This window comes from Cynocephalus volans, chromosome 6 (genome assembly GCF_027409185.1).
Source record: "Cynocephalus volans isolate mCynVol1 chromosome 6, mCynVol1.pri, whole genome shotgun sequence".
NCBI lineage: Eukaryota > Metazoa > Chordata > Mammalia > Dermoptera > Cynocephalidae > Cynocephalus > Cynocephalus volans.
Genome location: NC_084465.1, coordinates 75,299,868 through 75,325,628, shown reverse-complemented (window position 1 = coordinate 75,325,628; position 25,761 = coordinate 75,299,868). Strand labels below are relative to the sequence as shown.

General features: G+C 35.8%; 1 protein-coding gene across 1 annotated transcript in view; it reads left to right on the top strand.

Moving 5' to 3' along the window:
• Positions 1–25,761, top strand: part of THSD7A (thrombospondin type 1 domain containing 7A) — a 411,752-nt gene that overhangs the window by 194,865 nt on the left and 191,126 nt on the right. The window contains exons 3-4 of the mRNA XM_063100778.1: positions 21,081–21,329; positions 23,901–24,082. Coding sequence (XP_062956848.1) covers positions 21,081–21,329; positions 23,901–24,082 — 431 coding nt within the window. The remainder of the gene's footprint in view (positions 1–21,080; positions 21,330–23,900; positions 24,083–25,761) is intronic.

The window sequence follows — 25,761 nt, the reverse complement described above, 5'->3', positions numbered from 1 at the left end:
AAAGCATTAATAGTTTATTTAGGCTTTGTGCCCTATTAATTACTACTGGAGCCCAGATCTGGCAATGAGACCTATTGGTTTTCAAATACAGTAATACATGTTCTTCCCCTTTGATTGCTAATTGAAGAGAGACTCTTGGTAATGGCAATTTTCAATTAACTCTAGATCTCTTAAATAGTCTACTACTTAAAGAAGAGTAAGTTAGGCATTTAATAAACACATTATGGTTAATTTTCTTCTATCCTAGTTCACTTCCTAGTTAGACTAGATATTAATATCTAACAAGAGGTTAATCTAATGTAACAACAAATGAATTGATGATTGTTGATAATCTGGAAAATAGAATGCTGAATAGTGTGAAGTATCAGTGGGTTTTCTAACAATAAAAATGTTAGAGATGTATTTATCTATTTCAAGTCTCTGTTAGCATTCCTATATCTGTGTACTTTGAATAAGAATTTGGGGGTGGTTTACAATAATAAAGCTAAATGAATGAATGGATGAATGAATGATGGATGAATGGCTGTAGTAATTGGAAACAAAAGTTAGACTGATGTACCTTAGCAACTATTATATTTTAAATCTGAAACAGTATTTGTTTTTAAAATCTGTGTGTTCATGTGTGGGTTGTGCATATATTGCTTTTTTCTGTTAGTTTTTGATGAATATTGAGAGCACAAGTTTATAAAATAGTTCTGTAAAGCAATTCAAGAAGGGCCAAAGTATTATGGGCCAGATAAAAGGCTTCTTTTGGGTAGAGGAAAACTTGGCCCATAGAATATTATGCTTAGATATATCTGCATAAACAACTTAGAGTTATTTTGTGAAGTACTAATATACCATCACTGTGATGTTTTTTAAAGTTTTTCTTATGGTATTTATTCAGAATTTTCTTCTGATTCTCCTTGAAGAATAAGATGATAATTATACTTTAAAAATAAAAACATTTAAATGAATGATGATTTACAGAATAAAATCAGTAACTTGTGAGTATTCACAGCTTCCTTCTGCTTTATAACTATTCAGTATTTTCCCTTCTCTTTTTACTATTTAACATTTTTCTCTGCGTAGAAAAAGGGGGAAAGTTAAAGGGATGTATTCTTTCAAAAAAAGCAATTAGAGCAACAAAAGTACTAGACTTTTCAGGTGTCTCTGGGCTGCAATGAACTAAAACATTGGGGAGCGCTGATTAAGCGCTGGGCAAAGTGAGAGTAAGAGAGCCCAAGGAGTCAAGAAGGAAGGGTTGAAAGAATTTAAAAGAGAGCTACTTCCTGGCACTTAAGTGAGTAAGAGAAAACTAGCGATTCCATTAGTGCTGCTGGGAAGCAAATTTTTTGGACTCCTTATAACGTGTGAGAGAAATCAAGAAAAGACTGAGATTTCAATTTTGTTTATACTTCTTAAATTTTATATCATTCTGTGCTGGATAAAGCAACACACTGCAAAAAATGTATTTCTGCCTCTCTAGATAGGCTTGGATCAAAATTGTCAGACCATATGGTTGTTACTGGTATTCAAATATGTGTCCTTTTGGCTTGATTTTGGTATATGTCTGACTTAGTGAGAGGTCAGAGATGAGATCAGAACACTAATCTGAGCTCAATTCCAGGTGCAGTTTGTGATCGTGCATTTTTTCTGTTAAAAGCATGGAAATTGAGAACTACAACAACTCCATGAAGGAAGGAGTAGCAAATGTATCAAAAATCACAGAGACCATTAATAATGTTGAAAATATGCCTACAGTGGTACAAAGATATATATAAAAATTAAGGGATTAGAAACTGTTATCTATTTAAAACTTTAGTATATAACAAAGGAATTATCAAAAACCAGTGGATAAAGGAAAATTTATTCAATAAATAGTACTGTGATATTTGTAATATAATAAGAATTTAGTGACAGAGAATTGTTTTTAAAAATTAGCTTAGAAGCCTATTGTACACAGTACAATAAAACAAGTACCAGTGAGAAATTTTTAAAATGTTAAATAATGGAGGAAAATAGGAGAAAACATAAATAAATATTATCTAATTTTTGGATGTATTTCCTTAATTAAAATAATTAAGATAATGAAGGAAATTACAGAGGGAAAAATTGCATAATGTGGGGGATAAATACACTGTGTGAAACCAGACAAATCTGGATTAAATTAATGTTCTTTCACTTATTTCAGACAGACCACATTTACTATAACTGCACATTACCATTAGAAACTGGCAACTAAAAGGTAGTCAAAAGAAAAGGATATACTCTTGTGTTAAAGAGGGGATCAAGATAAAAAAAAAATTGAAAGGCATTTATAAATAAAAGAAAATGGGTACACCATGTATCAAAATATATAGTGTGGAATTTGGTCAAAGCAGTAATTACAGTGAGTGAATTTATTAAAAAACCAATATACTGGTCAGTTTTCTTAGCTGAAGATGGTAGAATCCCCAACGAATAGCTTAAAGCAGAAAGGGGTTTATTATTAGCAATAAGCAGAGTGCAGAATTCCTGAGAGAGTCAGGGAGACAAGTTTGGATGCCACATAGCTAGAAGTACAGCAGGGAGAATTGTCCAGATCCACCAGTGGGCAACTCCAGCAGAGGTTCCCTGCTCATCACTCACTACTCAGCATCCCTAAAGCCAGAAGCTGCACTCTAGCTGGTAAAGAATAACCAGACACCACTGTGGCTGCTTGTCTCTGCCTCAGGGTGATCATGTCCCTTAGTTGCATGCAGTTGGGTTCACATTCCTTTCATGCTGCATACAGTTGCATTCGCCTTATGAAATCTAGGTTACATGTGGAACCCAAGCTTCAAGGGAGCCAGAGATAGGTGATCTCCATCTTTTCAGCCTTTGATGTACAAGAAAACGCACCCCAAGGAGACTGGAGTAAGACATTCTATGATATTTGCCATTGTCGATCCTCTCTTTTGGATATTCAATATTTTAAGTCTTTGGTTCCATTTCAATATTTAAATATCAATAGAACAACATTCTACTGAAATTTCACTATCTCTTTTACAAAGGAAAATATTTTTAGCTTCTCTTTAAAGGCACACTAGTTACTGTATTCCATGTCTTGGGGGGTATTTGTTTTTTCTCTAACTCAGTTACAATTCAAAATTCATATAAATATGTATTATATTATCTATCACCAACATTCTGTATATAAAATACCATGGATGAGCGGGAGGAAAAATTAATGTGAATGGATACGTATAGATATAATAGAACATGAAAGAAAAGCTAGCACAGTCCTGGTTTCTGGAATTGGTTACAAGCCATCATTGTTATGTAACTTAGTTCTCTCATTTTCCCGTCAGCCTCCAGCTAGAAGAGCAGCTCTTCAGTCTCCTCTAGTGGAGCGACCCAAACCTTTAATGCTCTATTGATTTAAGCTTGTAGATCTGCCTTCATAACATTAACTGTGGCAATGCTAAGAGACTCCACTATTCCAGAGCAGCAGCTCCATTTGCTTGTGATGGGACCAGTGGAGCAAAGGACCAATCACCACAGCCGGATGAATAAATCCCCCCATTTTTTGCCAGTTGATTTAGTGGCATGAAGAACCATAAACAGCCTGTTGGCTGCCTCAGCTTTCAAATCACTAGACATATTGTCTCCTAACGTAAGCATTCATCATTTGGGAACTAAAACCTCTAGAGCAGGATGTTTCGAGTCATACGTGTAGACAACCAAAATTTTTCAAGTGGATCATTAGATGTAGCTCCCTTTTCTACTCTTTGATTCTCAGAAATATATGTTTTGGCTCTGGGTAAATTACTGCCATGTATTTGCTGCTGGTTCAGATAAACCATCCAAAATTTACCAATTATTTCTTAGCTTGCTCTTTAACTGAAACTTGCTTTGACCATTTTATCTTTCCATAGGATCAGTTACTTCTGGATGATGGGGTACGTGTTAAGACCAGTGGGTTCCATTATGGCCATTCCATTGCCTTTACTCATTTGCTGTCTGATAAGTTCCCTATTCAGAAGCAATAGGATGCCACATCTGTGAATAAGTCCCTAGAGAGTGGTGGTGGCAGAAGCATGGTGGACACTGTAGGTGAATCCATAGCCAAACTCATTGTCTGTTCCAGTGAGATCAAACTACTACCCCTTCCAGGATCAAAGGAGTTCAGTGCTCAACCTACTGCTGATCACAGAATTGTCCCTGCAGGGTGTGGTGCTGTCCGGAGCTCAGGGTTGTCCACCACTGCTCATGGGATAGACACTTAAAATGCTTCTATCCAATTAACTTTGGTAAAGGGAAGTGCATGTCTGGGGGCTAATGCGTCACCTTCATCCTTATCAGCCTGGCTACCTTTTCCATGAACAAGTGCTGAGGTGAGTGGAAGAAGGAGCTGACATCCATGGCAGGGTGGGGTGGGAAATAAAGGTGTGGTTTAGAAATAAAGAAAAGGTATGACTTTGCACAAAAGCCTGAGAGCCCCTTCTGTGTTTATCCCATGACTGTGGATTTCACTGAGCCCTAGCAGCCGAGTTCAGAGCTGCTGGCACTAAAGTCTGAATGAGCTCAAAGTGCTTTTTTGTTTGTTTTGTTGTGGGACTCACTCAAGGCTGCCAATTTACTTAGTTTGCTTAGTGAATGAACCAAATCAGAACAGCTGAATATTGTATACCCTTGGAAGTAGATAACTTATATTGATTTCACAGATGGGACTTTGAACTTTGGACTTTTGAATTGAAACAGGTTAGGACTTTGGGGATGAAATGAATGTATTTGCATGTAAACAGACATGAGTTTTGGGTGACCGGGGTGGAATGTAGTGGGCTGACTTGTGTCCCCCCAAAACCCACTGAAGTTTGAATTGTGTCCCCCAGTTTTATGTATTAGAAACTTAGCCCCCACTGTGACTATTAAGAGGGTGGGAAGTCCTATTATGGTAATCGAAAGGTGGAGCCTTGAAGAGGTGATTGGTTTGTAGGACCTGCAGTAGTGAATGGATTAAAAATGGTGGTCAGGGGCATGGTTCGGAGGGCTTTAAAAGAAGACGAGAGTCTTTCTCTCTCTTTTTGCTCTCTTTTCCCACCATCTTGCAATGTGAGACCCCTGAGTCACTGTCGCCACCACCAGATGGACTTTGGACTTCCCAGCCTCAGAAACTGTAAGCAATAAATTTCATTTTCTTTATAAATGAACCACTTTCAAATATTTTGTTATAAGCAACAGGAACGGACTAATACATGTGCATTTCTCTAAAGTCCAAAGAGTTCCACCAAACACTGTGTCTCTTAGTGTTAGGAGAAGCAAGGTACAGAAATTTGTCTTTCACTTTGGATGTCACGTGCCCAAGATTGTGGGACACAAAAACCTTAGTGTGGTGGGAGTCCCCTGAATTTTTACTGGATCTGTTTCCCACTTCTAACAGTCAAATATCAAATACTTTACCAGATTTTTGGGGTACTTGCAACTCCCTGATTATAAGATTTTATTGGCATACTATGTAGATGTCCTGTGGGATAATAATATAAGAAATCCCTGAAGACTAAAACTGTGGCACAGAGAGTTGATGTACCTCTAAGGTGAGAGAATGAAACTGTCCTGCTGTCTTTACTATATGAAAGCAAAGAGAAATACAAAAGGCCATTTGGTTTTTAAAAAGATGTTCATTCTCACTAATAATCATATAAATATGAAGAAAAACAAAGAGTTAACCACTTTTTTCCACCCCTCCGGTTTAAATATATATATATATATATATATATATATATAAATATATATATATATATATACTTGACATATGTGCTTGAATATATGTATTTTATATGTATATTTGATATATATGTTTGACAACAGCAAGTTTTGGTTAGGAAATGATGAAATGTGACTCATACCCTGCTGATCAGAATATAAATTCAGATTTCCATATTGGAAGATGATCTGGTACTACCATTAAAATGTATGACCCAATAAAGTCACTTCTGATACTTTTCCTAGTGATACTTTGCATACGTGCTTTTAGATAAATATGAATGTCCATTTAAAAATGTTTATTTTTGCAAATTTCCAATGTATCTGTAGGAAAAACAGACAGTATAATTCAGAAGTAAATATCTAGACCCTTGTTTAACAGATTTTGATCCTTATACCCACTTCAAAAATATAAAAAGGAGTTAAACACTGAGAAATAAGGATTTATGAAATGATTTCTTGGAAGAGAGCTGCTGCTGCTCTCTTCACCTCTACTAATGAGGGCCTTTCAGTGGGACTGCTCCTCTTCCTGGGGTCTGGGAATCTAATGGGTGACTGCTGTGCTCTGGGCCTGCAGTGTAGCCCTGCACTGTCACAGTCACTTATGGCAAAGGGCACTTCCTACGGACCCCCACGATGACCATGCTGTGGAGAGGGAGAACAGCATTGGTTCATCTTGGCTGCTGTGCAGTAGTGCCACCTGGAGGGACATGGAACCCCAGCACCAAGAATGAATACCTTTCCCTTAAGCAGTTTAGGATGTAATAGGGGGCTGGGGTCACTGTCATGAAGGGCTTAAAGCTGCTCAGCAAGCTCCGAGATGACAGTGCTTACAAAGCTGGAGGACAGTAGCACAATTCCGTGAATTTGACCAGTTGCATAATATTTCTGGGTCTCAGTTATTTTATCTTTCATGGAAGAGAAAAATATATACAAATATATAAATATAAAAATAAAAATTTGTGTGTGTGTGTGTGTGAATGTATGTATGTGTGTATTTGTGTATACACAATTATATATATATATATTTGTGCTTCTTTATGGTACTTTATGGACAGTCATAGCAATGCATCCTAGATTAACCTACCACTTTCAACACCCTCTTGTGTTTTTATATATTATTTTGCTTCGTAGAATTTAAGGCCCAGTAAATTATACTATAATATTATTAAATCTATAGATTTATAATACAAACATATGAGTACAAATACAGTATAATGGTAGCTTTTCTGAACAAATAATGAGTTTTAATGCCTAACAAACCATTAAGTCAGTGATTATGGGTATTATTATTAGTGAAATTGAACATTAATATTTATTACTTTGTAAATATTTAATGTACAGGGATTATTTTTACAAGTAATATAATAGATATCTTGCCCTAGTACATAGTAATCTATTAATATTATAATTAATATACTCTGAAGAATAGCCTTGTTAATCAGTTAGCATGATAAAATAAAATATTGTGATAGTTTCTCCCTCCCCAAAATGAAAATCTATATATTTAAAAATGTCATCTGCATAGCTTTAATACATTGCCTTCCACCTCTAAAATAAATATTGGATTCAATTATTTTATTCCACATCAAATGTTAATTTAGGTAGATTTTCCCCAACACTTGGAATAAACTTGCCATGAGAGGAAACTTTATTTTAACTGAAAAACATATTTCCAAATTCTTATAGTTTGAAAAATATGTATAATTTGGATTGAAAAATGATTCTTTCACATCTGTGGTTATTAAAGTTTAGGTTATACCTCAATATGTAACTTTAAATCCTCATGTCTTACAACATGTCAAATAGGTATTTAAACAGGGAATCTGGCCTGTCCTTTTTATTAATCTCCCTTAACCATCCTCTTCCATGTAGCTTTATAATTCAACAAAAGAGATTTCTACCATTGAAGAGAAATAACTTTGAGATTAAAAAGTACACATATTGGAACATAGTGAAAAATGTAATGAGATAAAAATACAGCCAACAATGGGCACTTTTCCATTAAGTTGAGCAAATATTCTAGCAGGAATTTCCATACAGTTGTAATGGCTTTTCATTTTTCCTGTTTATTGCAATTTATCGAAAGATGTTGATTTTAAGTCCTATTTCTGAATTTCTTGGTTTCTTCCCTGAGTCTTTTGAAGCCTTTGGGAGTGTATTATAGAATGGCAAACAAATTGTCTTCTTTTAAATGATTTAGCTTTCCTATTTCCCTCAGTGTAGAGAGAACTAAGCAAACTGTGTTCTTATTTCTACAGAGTGCATATTTCAAGAATTTATTAAAGAGTTCTCTAGTAATGGGTAGGATGTTTTAGAAGTACTATCTCTCAAAAACTACTTATACCTTCCAATTTCAAGTCTCTTCTCCAGTTTTGTTACAAATAAAATACTCTACTACCCTCACCTATAACACTGATGATGATTTCTTCCTGTTTGATTGTCTACATCATGTAGTTTATCAATTGAGTGTGTGGTGTATATGTCTTTCCTAGAATTGATGCAAAATAAACAAAATGAATAAATAAGACAAAGCTGCAGTCTTTGAGGATGTATAAAAAAATATGAAAAGTATTTTTCTCTTTCATTTGCCATAAAAGTTATGTGACAATCAATTTTTGAATTGATACTTGTTCATTCTTTTTTAAATGATTGATATCTAAAATGTCCCTGTGATTATGTTTTTCTACTCTTCTTGTTTATTTCAAGTATTAAAAACAGAACTCATATAGGCAAAAAATTTTTAATGCTGAAGAATGCCTTTGATTAAAAGAATTTCCAAAATCAATCATGCCATTTAGCATCATTTTTGAAGTCTGGTAGGTAGTTTTTACTGTTTTATAAAGCAATCTAGAGTTTTCACTTGGGGTGAGTTTGGGATTGTGCCATGAATTTTCACCATAGTTTGCTGCCAGGAACAGCATGGGTGATAAGAAGCAGCTGCATGCAAGCATTCTCTGTGAAAGGAGAGAAAATCTATGTACTGGCTCGTTCAGGGAGGCCTCATTGCTACAGCCGTTTATCCCGTTACTAAATATGCGCCATGCTGATATGCTCACACTCAGCTGCTGACCAGCAACGTGGCCCTCAGCTTTAATAGGGAGCGTATGATCACTCCAGCTGGCAGGTGACACCATTTGGCAACCTTCCCTAGCAGCGCAACAAAAGATTTTCAAATATCAAAGCAAGGGGAAAGACCTCTGTCTTTATAAGGAAAATAGTTTGTGTGTGCATGCATTTTGCTTCCATAAGAATTATTTCTTCTAACTTGCTGAATTCTGTGATGGAAAGGATATACTTAGAGAAAAAAATTCACTGAGAGAGTTTGTAAAACTGTTAATTCAAGTAAATAAATTAGTGGTAAATTACAGGAAATTTAATTTTCAGTTTAGGAAAGAGAGGAGTGCAACTTGAACCTAGTTAAAGGTGGGAGAATTCTTTTCTTTTTAAGATTCAATCTGAAAACACAGCCAGTCAGGATTTAGATTGGTTAACTTATGAAAATTTAAGAGTTATGCAATTTTATTGAAGAAAGGGACCTTACTGGTCTTTTAGTAAAATGTAATTTGACTACATAGAAAAGCTGTGGGGCAGAGTGATCACTGATAGATCTTACTACTCAGGGTCATATAATTCAGGAGTGACAATTTAGGAATGTCTTGGGTCTCTTGACTATGAGCACAGCATTCATTATTTTCTATCTTGCTACAAATTGGGGACTCAGAAAAAGTGGGAAATCCTCCTTGCCCATTCATTAGCACTGAAAAAGCAAACAGTAGATTAGTAGGAAAGTATATATAGTGTCCACTAGCATTATATCCTAGTACTAACTGTGAGTATAATTTTAAAATTAAATCTATTTATATGTAAGCATAAGCAATGGGATTACAGACATGACTATCAATTGGCTGCTGGCTGTCTTAGTATATGTGAAGAAAGCATCCACCTCAAAAAGCATGTCATTTTTTTCTCAATTAGTCAATAATCAATAGAGTAACACTAATGCTTTGTATGTGGTTTAAGTCCCATTACCCTTATATTTTGATGCCCAGGATTAGAACAACCGTTTTTTATTCTTGGGACAAATTATATAATCAAATTATATCTGTGACCATGCTTTCATGACAAAATATACAAGCCTACATATCTATTTTACTTTACACAACAAAATGAATATTTTAATCTACTTTGAACACAGTAATTGTGTTTGTTCTCATTATAAATATTGGGAGCTTTTTAATATTATGAAAAGATTTCAGGTAATGTTTTGTATATAGAAAGTCCTCCTATAACCTGGGTAGTGTTATTAAATTCATTTGCATTTTTACAGAAAGAAAACATGCTCATTAATTCAACAAGGTTATTGTAACTGCTTATTATAGACTAATTCTACAGGGACTAAAAAAGACATATGGCTTTGGATCTTATTTATGGATAATATATTCTTAAGTGCCAAAATGATTTATATTTCTGAAAAGTCATATGAGCTCATCACAGTATAATAAGCCTTATGATGAACCTATGAATTAAGCTGGGTTTGGGAGCATACCACAGATTGATTGGCTCATCAATCATCCAACTCCACCGGTGGATCTTCTCAAGCTATCAGGGATAAAGGGTCAGTTTTTTGGTCAATTGTTTTTATTTCAGCTTTTGTTTTATTTTCTCCTAATCCAATAATATGGTCCTACCAAGCAATGTCTTTCACTATATGCCTTTCTCCACGCCTTTCACCATGGAATTCAACATTAACAAAACTGGCCCATAACCCTGTTCATCAAGTTGAGTCCACTGATCATGAACTTGGATGTTGCAGCAACTTCAAATTACTATAAAATCGTGTCAGTACTTACTCTCAATTCCTGTGCTTAGCTCATTGTACACCCCTAACAAACAGTTGCCCTCATCCATGGATCACATATAGACTACACTGCTGTAGCGGGTCTTCCTGTACTGCAAAGGCAGAAAGCTAAAACTGATATTTCCCAAAGTTGCTTGCAGCCAGGTGTCTGGAAATGATTTAGATTCCAACCATTACATGTGCTAGAGCTCAGCTTGAATTCTGATCTGAGATCAGTAGGGAGAGGTGTGAGGCTGTTTATGGCAGTAGCAACATAGCTTCCTGTAGCCACAGAAAGCAGCTTTATGGGTCAGAGAAGTGGCAGTGAGATTCTGAGGGCTAGAAGTTGCTTTGGAAACTTGGCTTATAGCTTACTGCTCCAGCTTCTCCAATTATTTGGTAAACTACCTACTCTCTGGGAATAAATCCCATGTTGTATGGTTACTCAGTTTCTATTGTTTATAAGGAGTAGAGCTATAATGGTTAAGATTCATTTGCCTACTATAAATATTGGGTGGCTTATGTTTTTGCAGTGATTGGGGGTGTTAGCTCTAGACCAATGTTTCTCAAACTTCATTGTGCATATGGATCACCTGGGGATGTTAAAGTACAGATTCTGATTCAGTAGTGTAGAATGGGGGTCTGAGATTCTGCCTGTCTAACAAGCTCCCAGTCAATGCCAGTGGTGTTGGTCCACAACCCAAACTTTGAGTAGCAAAACTTCAGATTTGACCGAGCCTTCAGGAACAATTTCCACCTCCAGAGCCCCAGACTGCAGATGTTAGACTTCAGCAAAATTAGAGAAATTATTGTAATCACTTTCATTACTTTCCCTGGATTAAAAACAGTTGGCCTATGCTGACATGCAAAGTCCAACCTTAACTTCTTTCCTTTCCTTTTTTTTTCTTTTTCTTTTTCTTTTTTGACTTATTAGGAACAAAAATGTAAAAAGCTTTTTTTCATTTATCTGTATCTGTATAACAAGGGTACTTCAAAAAGTTCATGGAATGATTCATATTATCTTTCAATTCTACTTTTCCCACAGATTTTTTGAAGTACCATCGAGTTTTTGTGTGTACATGTGTGCGTGTGTGTACATTGTGAGGGGTCTTCAAAAAGTTTGTGGAAAATGTGTAATAGAAAAACAGTGCATGGATTGCAAAATTCTTTTCACCAAAATAAACTTGTACTAACTTGTTATAAAATTTCTGAACAGGATCTAGTTTGAGGCACTAAAAGGGTAAAACATCAATTTTAAAAGAGCACCTATCAGAGCAATGTGAATTCTGTTAAAATTGAAGCAAAAACAAACATCGAATTTATGGTGTAGCTTGGGTGGAAGAATTGTGAAATCACTGGTACTTTACAAAAAGTTTATGGGGTTAATGCCCCAAAGAAATCAGCAGATTACAAATAGATAACTCGTTTTGAAAAACAGCGAGACAATCTTGAATATGAAGCCCACAGCAGACCATCCAAATCAATTTGCGAGGAAAACATTAACTGACATCTTGTTTGTGCTATAATTGAAGTGGACCTATCCTTAACAGCAGAAACAATAGCCAATATCACAGACATCTCAACTGGTTCAGCTTACACAATTCTGACTGAAAAGTTACAGTGAGCAAAGTTTTTGCTCCTTGGATGCCAAAATGGTTGCACCCAGATCAGCTGCAGACAAGAACGGACCTTTCTATGGAAGTTTTAAACAAATGAGATCAAGATCCTGAAGATTTCTTTGAAGAATTTTAATAGGAGATCAAACATGGCTTTACCAGTATGTTCCTGAAGACCAAGCAAAACCAAAGCAACGGCTACCAAAAGGTAGAAGCGGCCCCGTCAAAGCAAAAGCAGACTGGTCAAGAGCAAAAGTTATGGCAACAGTTTTTTGGGATGCTGAAAGCATTTTGCTTTTTGACTTTCTGGAGGGCCAAAGAATGATAACATTAGATTATTATGCAAGGATTTTGAGAAAGTTAGACAAAGCTATAGCAGAAAAACAGCTGGGAAACCTTCACCAGAGAGTCCTTCTCCACCACACCGATGCTCTTATTCATTTCTCTTATCAAACAAAGGCAATTTTGCAAGAGTTTCTTTGGGAAATCAGTAGGCATCCACCTTACAGTCCTGATTTGGCTATTTCTGACTTTTTTTTCCCTAATCTTACAAATTTTTAAATGGACACCACTTCTCTTGAGTTAGTAACAAATAAAAGTAAAACAAATTTTTTATTTATAAAAAAATAAAAATAAAAAAACTCTTTTCTAGAGTTTATGTTGAGAAATAAAGTTTATATTTTTATTTTAATTCCATTTTTTAAACATATTTATATATTTCATATTTATATATTTCTATCATATATATTCCATATTTATACACACACAAATATACATACACATATATATAAATATATAGAGAGAGAGAGAGGGAGAGAGAGGGAAGTCAGACAAATCAGTTCTAAGCAAACAGGTTTCAAGTGAATTTACAGGTGACAGTTTTTTGCCCCTTCAATGATGATATGCAGCCTATTTATTTCTAAGAGACATATATTTCTCACCAATACTTGATGACAACTTGTTCGTCATCTACTAATTTCATCTGCTTCCCATGAGAAGGAAAATGATTACATGGTGCTGCTTGGCGGAAGCTGATTCAGGTCACATTTAGAAACTTTTTAAAAGGTTATCCATATCACCAAGATCCTAAGAGTTTGCTTCAGAGATGCCAAAAAGATGGGAGGTAGGAGATGAAACTTCAGATGGCAAGTAATGTAGTCAAAAGTGGGCAGGAAGAACTCAACTACTTTTCTCTGGAGACAGTGAGGAGAGCAGGCAGAATTACAGGCTACTGGGGAAGCAGGGGGAGCTTCATCTTGGCTAAGTGACAACCTGAGAGGGCAATGGAAGTAGTGACAGATTACAGAGAGCCTCGATTGCCAGATGGAAAAGTTTGCGAAAATGAGTATGAGGGAAATTTCTGCTTAAGAAGCTAAAGAATGATGGTGGTATTTGGGGAGATTAAATAGGCAACCATAAAAGAAGGTATATTTTCACAGGTGCTAGGACTATTAAATGGACTACAGAAATAGTTTTAGGAAAAAAGATTTGAAATCACAATCTATTTTGTGTACTATAATGAAATAAAATGGTGATGAATATGCTGATTACCCTGAATAAATCATCACACACTGTATACATATATTGAAATATAACTCTATAAACCATGATGAATATGTATGATCAATATGTTTCAATAAAAATTTAAAACCAAACCAAGCAAAAAGAATAAAATGAAATTTGCAGTCTATCAGTTTTAACCTTGGCCTGAAAAACATGTTAAATATATTGGCTAATCAGAGTTAAAAAGTAACTCTCAGGTGTGGCTTTGCTCTGTCATCTCTTGAGGAAGTCGTTAAACACAAATATTAAACTTTGCTCTCCACTTCTTCATTTTTTAAAATATTTATCTGATTATTCCTTATCTGATGCAAGGTGTTACTAAGCTACATCTGCTTCTGTCTCAAAGCTAAGCTTTTATTCTCTTTAATCTTAACCATCTCGGCTATCCTGAGCATGCCACGTACTGAAAAGGAAGCTGTTGCAGTGACTGTCACATCTTCTGCCAGGCTGCCCTTGCAGTAGCACAGTTCACCCACACCTTTGACTTTCCACTGGGGCACTGATGGAGTTTGGATGTATTGTCCTCCCAGAACTCAAGTGGAAATCTGATCCCAAATGTGGCAGTGTTGGAAGCTCTTTGAGTCATGGGGGCAGATCCCTCATGAATGGATTCATGCTCTCCCTGGGGTTGGGGGTAGTGAGTGAGTTCTCTATTTGTTCCTGTGAGAGCTGATTGTTTAAAAGACCCTGGTACCTCCCGTCTCTCTCTTGCTTCCTGTCGCCATGTGATCTGCTTGTACCTGCCAGCTGCCTGCCACTTTCCGCCATGAGTAGAAGCAGCCTGAGGCCCATGCCAGATGCAGCTGTTCCAGAATCGTAAGCCAAATAAACTTCTGTTCTTTACAAATTACCCAGTCTCAGGTATTCTGGTATAGCAATGCAAAACAGAGTAATACAGGAATATTTTCATGAAAGCCATAATGAACTAAAATGTGCATTCCCCTAAGCTCTATAGTCAACTTTTTGAATGGCCAGAATAAACCAAGAATTATAGAGGATGGCAACTGAACTTTTTTTTTTTTTTTTTTTTTTTTTTACATATAGCAAGGATTTATTGAGCCAATATGATGATTGCAACTGGGGAAACACATAGTCTGGTCACTTTGAGAAATGTGTTCTGAAGAGGACCACCACAGCTTAGCATTTATTTCTTTTAATTTTTTATTGAAATGTATTGATAGTACATATTTATGAGGTACAGAGTTATATTTCATTACCTGTTACAATGTGTGATGATCTATTCAGGGACATTAGCATATTCATCATCATAAAACTTAATCATTTATTTTTAATGTGTGCATTTGATCTCCTCTCTTCTAGTCATTTGGTAAAATGTAGTAAATCATTGTTAATTACGGATTCTTGGGTCAACTGTACAGCAATAGGGCTTATTTTTTCTATATACTCGTAATTTTGTGTCCATTAACCAGACTCTTACTATTCCCTTCCCCTTCCCCTTTCTTGCTTCTAATAACCACAGTTGTTCTCTCTCCTTTTAAGAGCTCAATTTATAATTATTATTATTTATTTGTTTTTGTTTTGGTCTCTTTTTTAGTTCCCACATATGAGTGAGAACATGAAGTATTTTTCTTTCTGTGACTGGCTTACTTCACTTAACATAGTTTTCTCCAAGCTCATCTATGTTGCTGCGAATGGCAGAATTTCATTCTTTTTTATGGCAGAGTGGTATTCCATTGTGTATATGTAGCACATTTTCTTCTTCCAAACATCTGTCAATGAACATTTAGGTGGGTTCCACATCTTCGCTATTGTGAATAGAACTGTGATAAACATGGGAGTACAGATATCCCTTCGACATGATGATTTCCATTCCTTTAGGTATATGCCCAGTAGTGGGATTGCTGGGTCATATGGTTGTTCTACCTGTAGTTGTTTGAGAAATCTCCACACTGTTTTCCCTAATGGCTGTACTAATTTACAATCCCACCAACAATAAGGGATCCCCTTTCTCCATATCCTCATCAGCATTTATTTTCTGTCTTTTTCATAATAGTCAGTCTAACTGGGGTGAGGTGATATCTCAGTGTGGTTTTAGATGATATCTCAATGTGGTTTTGATTTGCATTTCCCTGATGATTAATATCATTGACCATTTTTTCATATACCTGTTGGCCATTTGTATGTCTTCTTTTGAAAAATGTCTATTCAGCTCCCTTGCCCATTTTTAAATTGGGTTATTTGTTTTTTTATGATTGAGTTGTTTGAGTTTCTTGTATATTCTGGATATTAGCCCCTTGTTGGATGCATAGTTTGAAAATATTTTCTCCCATTCTGTAAGTTGTCTCTGTTCTGTTGATTGTTTCCTTTGCTGTGCAGAAACTTTTTAGGTTGACAAAATCCTATTTGCTTATTTTTGCTTTTGTTGCCTGTGCCTTTGAGATCTTATTCATAAAATCTTTGCCTAGTCCTATGTCCTGGAACATTTCTCTTGTGTTGTCTTCTAGAAGTTTTGTAGTTTCAGGTCTTACATTTAAGTCTTGAACCCGCTTAGAGTTGATTTTTGTATATGGTGAGAGTAAAGGGTCTAGGTTCATTCTCCTACACTTGGAACTCCACTTTTCCTAGCACCATTTATTGAAGAGGCTGTCCTTTCCCCATATATGTTTTTAGTGCCTTTGTCAAAGATCAGTTGGATTTAAGTATGTGGGCTTATTTCTGGGTTTTCTATTATGTTCCATTGGTTCGAGTGTCTGTTTTTATACCAGCTCCATCATCTTTTGGTTACTATAGCTTTGTAGTATATTTTGAAGTCAGGTAGTGTAATGCTTCCCGCTTTACTCTTTTTGCTCTGGATTGCTCTGGCTATTTGAGATCTTTTGTTGTTCCACATGAATGTTAAGATTGTTTTTTCTATTTCTGTGAAGATTGTTATTGGTATTTTGATAGGGATTGTGTTGCACCTGTAGATTGCTTTAATAGTATGGACATTTTCACAACATTAATTCTACCAATCCATGATGATGGAATGTCCTTCCATTTTTTTTGTGACCTCTTTAATGTCTTTCATCTGTGTTTTGTAGTTTTCATTATAGAGATCTTTGATCTCCTTGGTTAAATTTATTCCTAGGTATTTTGTGGTTTTTTGGTAGCTGTTGTAAATGGGATTGCTTTTTTGAATTATTTTGGCAGCTGAACGATTTAGTAACCACAGATGACCAATTTAATCTCACTAATAATCACAAGATGAAATTAATACACATCACATTGCTCGTGCTCCCATCAAGGTCCTGTGGTTTGGGCTTTGAACTCTGATATTATTTTTGATTTATGAAAGTATATATGCCATTCAGAGCTTTCAGCTAAACCCTGGCCCTTAACTCTGGATCTGCCTACTGGTCATTTCTGCCTACTAGATATGTCCTGCGTATACCCATATCCAGTCAAGATATTAATATTGAACTCATTTATGAACTGCCAAAAATTTGCTCTCATTCTGTGTCCTCAATTTCAGAGAATTGTAATGCTGCTTACAAGATTGTCAAAGGTGGAAACTTTTCAATTATTTAATGACTCCTTCCTCTCCTTTAACTCCTTCAACTATCCTCCAGGTTTTATAGTTTCTAACTTCTCTTTTTTTGTAATTTATAGCTGCTTTTAGTTTCTACTCTCATTGCATTTGTTGACACACTCATAAAACTCATAAACAGAAAGACCTAGTTTGAATCCCAGGCCTGCCACTTTCTAGCTGTATGATTTGGAGGAGACATTTAGATTACATTTCCTTGTATGTAAAAATAAATCACACCTCAGTAAAGCTGGGGGGAAAAAAAGACACCTGCATATAAAAAAAATAAAACAAGATTATGACATTAAAGAAAGGTTTAATAAGTTATAATATGTTTTCTTAAAAAACAATGCATTTAGAGAATGCCTGGAAGGAACTATTAAAAATTAAAAAGGTAGATAGATAGGCAGGATCTCTGACTGACAAGGTAGTTTTGAGGATTACATGAGATATTCTAGTAAAAACTCAACACAGTACGTGGTTTATTATGGACACTGAATGATAGAAAACCCTGTGTTCATCATCATACCTCACACAGCTTGACTGCTTATGTAGCAAGACCTTGGGAAAACTTCTTAACCTTCCTGTGCCCAGCTTCCTAATCTGTAAAGTTGAACTAACAATAAGACCTACTTTATATGTTTGTTCTGAGGTTTAAGTAATTTCATACAGTTTATACATGTATAAATAAGAGTAGTATCTAGCACACAGTAAGTACTTAATATGTTTATTATAAATATTAATGTTATCATCATGAGAATCTTGTAAACTAATAATCTACTCCTACCTCACCATCAGAATCTATGTAAAATACAAGTATCTTCTTTTGCTCCAAATCTTTAAATGCCACTCTCACCCACAGGAGGTCTTATTCTGGACCTCCTTACCTAACTGGGATCTCACCTAGGCCTTCAATTTCCATTCTCATTTCCACTGCTTATCACAAACTCCCTATATTGAGGCCAAGGAAAATCTTTTTTTTCCCATCCACCAACAAATAAACAAACAACAAAAAAGCCATTTTATCTCATATCTCCATAATTACCTCATGTCAGCCTGACAAATTCTAATATGTAGTTTAAAATTCACCATAGTAATCCAGTACTTCATGTAACTTTTTGTGCTTCCCCTAGCAGAATTATATGCTTCCAACTTAATTACTGTAATCTTGTCTTTGTATTTCTGAAGCCCAATATTAAGTTGAGTTACTTAATACATGTTTGTTTAAACGTTTGGAGTAGTGAAAAATTATCAAAAAAGTAAACTACATATATATTTATACATACATATGTACATATGTTATATATGCCACATATATAAAAAACTACATAATCATATAATTTAATATTGTTCTTGTGTTTATGCTGATGATTTCTCATATGTAGGATGTGTTGAAAACTAACATTTATTAGGTAAAAGTATTTGTTTTGACTTTTCCATAATTACTTACTGAGTCCTCCTTAAGACAAGCAGCACATTTGCAAAGTGCATAGATGGTACAAAGCCTGGGTCTGCAAAATAGTAATACTAGTTGATTCACAATGTGTCAGTAACTTTGGCATTGGCCAAAACAGTTGCTCTAACAAACTGAGATGAACGACCAGTTTAAATTGCGAGAAATAAGGCAGAATGGTTAAGAAAATGGGCTGTGCTTTTAGAAAATCTAAGTTCACATTCTAGTCCACTACTTACTAGCTTTGCTTGTATGATCTTAAGAGTTCCCCAAACTCTGGGAGACTGCTTACCTAATAAAATAGTGATACCCAAATAAAGGGATTATCAGGAGTATTAAATGAGGTAATAGGAGTTAAGTTTCAAACACGCTCTATCAAACGTTCAAATTCACAAGATTCGCAAGACTTTATGAGCCACACTTGGTGCCAGTCTGCTTAGAAGAATATAGACTATGAACTAGAACTTGTCATCATTGTAGTATCAGACACTCCTTATTTGGTGGGAATTCCCCTAGAAATATATGCAGTATGTATCAGATATAAGAAGATGAGTTCCACGTCAGGTAGGTCCAGGAGCTGCCCTGGCTTAAAAGCTTCATGCCTTACATGACCCAATATCTTTTGAAGTGATACCATAGTCATAGCCCCCAAGGTCACATGCAGGGAAGCCCAAAGCTGTGTGGCTGTCCACCAGGTATTTATAGTGTCCTCAGTGCTGGTGTAATTTATCCAAAGGGATCATTTTGTCATAAATAATATGACCAAGTAACATAATTGACATTCCAACTTTAATCAGATTACCAGGATAATTGTGACTGGGGCAGTTAACTAATGGTCACATTCTCTACAAATAGTAAAAAGGGATTGTTAATCGTTTGCCTGCACACAAAATATGAACTTATTAAATATTAGAGGATAATATGTGCATACATGAAAATAATATATGAAAATAATCTCAGGAAGAATAAGAAATTTATCTAAAGGAAATGAAATATGTAGAATTTGAAGAGAGGAGGTATATGGGGAATCATTTGGTCATTATTTTGCTTGATTTCCATGGATAAACTCATAACTGAAAGAGTGAAATCTTGATCATCACAGAGAAAGATTTGCTCCACATTTACTGTTGTACCTAATGCATCATTTGTACTTAATACATGACATTTGAATAGAAATGGGATTTTGGTCTTTGTTGTTATAGAGAAAACAGTGCTGACTCACAGAACCTTTTGCCATCACTCTCAGATGAGCTTCTCCCCAGACCTATCAACTCAAATGGACTGAGATGCTTTGAGCTCTAATTGTCTCCTAGGAATGTAATTTTCGTACATGTGCCAATAAGATTAAGAAGACTGAATGTGAGTTGTTATACTAAAGTAGACCTACCTCTCTCTATGGTTGTTTACCACAGTTAAATGTAGCAGCTAAATGACGGGGCAGAATTTATCAGTGCATTCTCCCATTGGACCAGATATCTCTTCACGGTGAGAGGCTGCCTATCTTGTAAATATGCATTATTCATTACTAAGAATGGACAAGAGTTCAACTAAGAATCAACACAAGTCCATCCAATTTCAGGAAAATTCCTCAAAGTTCATGTGCCCTTAATCATTGACATCCATAACATCATCTTAATTTTCATATGCAGACGTTACAATTGAGAATCCAACATCCCTCTAATTCAAGTGGGAGTTGATAAAGTTTGAACATAAATACTTTACTGACAAAATATATATTAGAGATATTTTCAGAGGATGTCTTTATAGTATATAGGTAAATAAAAGTATATTTCTAATCCTTATGATGTTTTTAATTAGGATACCCATATGAATACTGTGTATTAAAGTACAAATGGAAAAGTTGATGTATTTGAATAGGCATACATTATAATTGTAAGTCACAGCTAAAGTTTCAAGGGGTATTAAAAAAAATGTTACAGCACATATTCAATTAATTTTTCTATTCAAAACAATATTCATTAAGTTATTCAGGCATGTTTATTTAAATCACTAAACAGAATGGAAAATAGCATATGTTAACAGTTCTTAGTTTCTCATTTTCTAAATTAAAACAAATCTGGAATGAGTAAAGTGAACAATATGGTAAATTTAGCTTCAGCTAATTTTGCTTAATCCCCCTTATTTTCTCTTTCCTATCAATGGCTTAACAACTCTTACAAAATAGGTGGAAATGCAGACTTTAGCTTTGAGTCTAACTGCTTTTACACATCATAAATGTCGATATATTTTCAGTGAAATTGGAATCACACCTCCAAGTGGAAATAAAAATGCCCAAGCTGATTGCACTCTGGAATGTAAACGACAAAGTTCATAACTGCCTGTGAATCTGATGAGAATATCAATGCTCTTTTGCAGCTTTTGCCAGCAAGAGAAGCTGCCAATGACCTTCCAGTCTTGTGTGATTACCAAAGAGTGCCAGGTGTCCGAGTGGGCGGAATGGAGCGCATGCTCAAAAACTTGCCACGAAGTGACATCCCCTACAGGCACTCGTGTGAGGACACGGACCATCAGGCAGTTTCCTATTGGCAGTGAAAAGGACTGTCCAGAACTTGAGGAGAAAGAACCCTGTGTGTCTCAAGGAGATGGAGCTGCCCCCTGTGCCACGTGAGTAAATACAAAGGGTTCAGCGTCTGCCCAAATTGCATGTTTGTACAGTTGTTTGATTGCACTGAAGAGTAGGTTGAGAAATGGTGAATTTTACACATTCTAAGTGAAAAAATAAAATATCTCTTTACAAATCCTATTCTTTAAAAAAATACAAGTGTCTTTAACAAGCCGTGTTTCCAAATCTCCATGAAAGCTAGATTTTTTTAAAACAGCAATTCTGTGTTTATGTATTTTCTATAATAGGGATTGGCAAAATTTTTATGTAAAAGGGCAGATAGTATATACATTAGGCTTTACGGGCCACATATGTCTCTGTTGTGATGACTGAACACTGCCATTGGAGCTATAGACAATATGCAAAAAAATGAGTGTGGATTTGTTCCAATAAAACTTGATTTATGAAAACAGGTGACAGGTTCATTTGGTCCTTGGGCCACGGTTTGTCAACCCCCATTCCATAAGGTAAAGTCATCTTTCCAAACATAGGTTCCTGTCGCCTGTTAAAATTCAGTACTGTATATAACAAATTCTAATCAATAAAGTAAAACACTACATTAAAATTAGACATGAAGCTTCTTGAGGACAAGGATTGTGCATATTAATCTTGATTATTATTTGTTTTATATCACAAGGCCTGGTGCACAGTAAGTGCCCAGTAAACATTTATTGAATCCAGATGAAATAAAACTAGTTTTGAAATATTTAGCAGTATAATAGTATTCTTTTTATTCTTAACAAAATATAATTTTCAAGACATTACTGTGAATTATCTTGGCAATAACAATATTTCATCTTAGTCTGAATACAGAATATTTATAAAGTAATTTAGACAATCTTAGTTTCTCAATAAAGACGTGCAAACTTCACTGAGAGCTTCTCTAGAATATTCTAAATATTTAAAGAACAGCTCTACCTTCATGAATCACTGAGGAGCCAAATTAATACTACCAACATTATTACTACCAATAATAACCATAATAATGATGAAATAGTGATGATTTGTACAAGATCTTCAATTCTGCAGCACTTTGGAATCATATATTATTCTCCAGCATAACAAATGACTAAAAATTCCACAGAGAGTTTCCTTCCTAACATCCCTACCTGTCTCACTGACTTTTGTGGTTCCTCTATGCATAATAGGCTCAAGGAATTTGCTGGGATTTCCAGAGTGTTTTTTTTTTCCTATGAGTTTCTTGTATTTTTTTTCTCAAGCTAGGTGTTTTATTTTTTGTCCTGTCAGGTATTCAAACACCATTAGCAAAATAAATATATGTCCTTGAGTCTCTTTCTTCTCCCCCTTTTTTGGGGGGTAGCATTTTTCTTGGAATGTGTAACCAATTTGCATTATTGAAAGTCTGTTCCTCTAACAGGACTTCTCGGGATGACCTAAATTGGAACTCCATTCTATAAAAAATTAAAATGTTCATTTTAACTCCCCTAACGAATGACTTCGTGGGGTTTATTTCCCTCCCTCGCCCCCAACCAGGCATCAATTATCTATGTTTTTAGAATTGACCTGAATGCTGCACTTTCTTTATAAACAGATATCAAGACAGTTGTTTCTTGATGACCCAGAACCCAGAACTCCGTAAAAATATGAATCTTCACTTATATAAATGAAAAACATCATGAAGTTCAGCCTGACTGTCACAAGCTTTCCCACTGACAGAGACAAGCATCTAAATCAGACATGAGGGCCTGCTTAACCTTTTTTGTCTAGTTGAGATAACATTAGCACATCCATTTATACCTAGGTCGGCTGTTAATCTGATTACTAAGGAAGCATGTTGGTTAAAGTAACACAGAGTGCTACATGAGCCATTTCCTTTGTGCTTTTAGAATATCCATTTTCCTTGAGGTAGGAACTGCCATCACTTTCTATCTTCGGTGGCATCAGGAAGTGGTTCATTCAAGCACTTGGCCTGACAACCCCTCAACATTTCTTTCACACCGTAATCTCGATTGAAGCTTTAATTGAGAATCACAGATCATCTTTCCTGTGCTCCACTGGCTTGGAACATCAGCTCGTCATCGTTCATCAGTACTCATCAGGGATGCTCCATGCTACAGTAAAAAAAAAAATCTTATTCTTGACAATAAAGAGAAAACTCTGAATTGTTCTGTTATATTTTTTAAATATCCTAACATAAAATTATAATGTTGCTCCAGTATGAAGAAGCAATTTTCATTCATTTTATTAAAGGCAAAACAAGTATTTGGGTTCATCATCACTCGGATTCAAGCTTCCTTTGTTTATAAGCATCGAGAAAGGGCAAGCCTGGGTTCAGCTTAATTGAACATAAAATTTCATGTTTTCGGCATTATGCTTTCTCGTCATAAAATATTTATAAGGAACTTCCAGTAGTTGCAATTATAACAGGGACACACTAAATTTAACCCCTCTTTAAATGGATCTCTACTGTGGCTTAAGGATTGAAAGTGAATCTGCACCACGTATGTGGCCCCCGATGGATTCTAGAGGAAAATGTCTTTTAGATTAATTTTCCAAGAAAAAAAATGAAAGGAGTGGAGAGCAGTTTGATTGCCGCTGTTTCCTTTCTTTAGGTACGGCTGGAGGACGACGGAGTGGACCGAGTGCCGCGTGGACCCGCTGCTCAGCCAGCAGGACAGGAGGCGCGGCAACCACTCGGCCCTGTGCGGAGGAGGCGTCCAGACCCGAGAGGCGTACTGCGCGCGGGCCCGCGAAAACCTCCCCTCGAACCTGAGTGCCCGCCAGGACACAGAAGGTAAACTTCGCTTGCTTCTCTCGAGGACTCACTCCTGGAGGCCGCGCATGCGCTTGCTCCGGAGGGCTATTTCTGTTCACATTGCAGTTGGTATCCACGATGCTAAATTGCAATCCATATTATGATTGTAAAAAAATTTAATACAACTCCACCTTTGGTTAGTTCTGCTTTACTAAGTCTCTTTTTAAGTTTTTGATTTAAACGCCTTCCTGCCTCAACCTCTGCATCAAAATTTAGCAGGAGGGTTTAATTATAAAACTAGAAGAAAAATTCATCTGGTATGTGTACACATATAATGCAAGTATATATTCTAAAGAACAAAATGTTCTTCATCTGGGAAGTAAAACCTGCTTGCAAAAAAATCTCATTCTCACGCCCCTCTCCCCGCTTCCTTCCTCCCACCCTATCCCCTCCCCTTTTTCTATCCTCCTCTACCCCAACTGCTCTGCAACATCTTAGAATGTAAAAATAATAACAATAATAATAAATAATTTTTTAGAAATCTCATTCTGTTAAAATGTGGTTAAAATAAGTTAATTATGGTATTGAGTAAAATTTTCAATTTGAATTTAAGTGAAGTAAATACAGAATAAAAACTACAGTAAAAGAAATCTTGAACCCAAAGGCATGATTTTTTTTAACCCTTTGATAGTTGAGGAGACATATCTTATTATTTTTTTGTTTTGTTTTTAATCTCAGTGTTGGGACCAGATGCAATAAGTATGCAAAAGAATAAGTGAATCCAATATCGCCCAGGCTTATCGTTTATGTTATTATATATTATCATTACTGTAAAGTTCTTATTACTGAATCAAGTTCATATTGAATTAGTAGTTCTTAAGTCCACACAAATACGAATATTTTTAAGCAGTGCTGTAAGCAATTCTTCTTACACACCCTCTATCTGAGGGATAGCAGGACTTTTATCACTAATCCATTCAACATGTATGGATTGGTTGCCAATAGAGTTTCAAAAACTGCTTAAGAGAGTGAGGACAGAAATATCAACACACATTTCATGTCATGGGAGTCCTCAAAGTCATCATGAGGGCACACAAATAAACCAATACTTATAATACAATATGATACACAGTACAGCTGAGTTGTAGAATGACCACAGGAGGAATCACAGAAACAGAGCACCTCATGGAGAAGGTGGCACTTGAGCTGAGTGACGATGGGTATTCTCCTCACAGATAAGAGGGTCAGGAATACAAGAAGGAGTTTATTCCAGGCAGAGGGAACAGTGTGTATTAAGGCACAACACTAAAGAAAAGCAAACAGAAAGGGAAATCTTGTCAGTAAAGTTGAGCATGTTGTATTTGGCAAGTTGCAGACAGGACAGGAAAGGAGAGAGTAATATTTCCTAGGAAGTACGTTGGTTGGAAAAGGAAGAGAATAAGGATAAAGACCCTAGTAGATACCAGCAAATGAAAGACCCCCCCCCCAAAGAAAAAAACAATAACAACAGCAGCAACAAATCAGGGAAGGAATCTGAGCAAGACTGATCAGAGAAGAAGGGAAAGAACCAAGAGAAACGGATATTTTTAAAACTCAAAGAGATGGCTCTTCTGCCCCTCCCTCTCAGAAAAGAATTGCAACCCCCCCCCACCACCACACAGACTCACAAAGAATGACACCAGTTACTGGTAACTCATGGAAGATAAGCACTGAAGTTT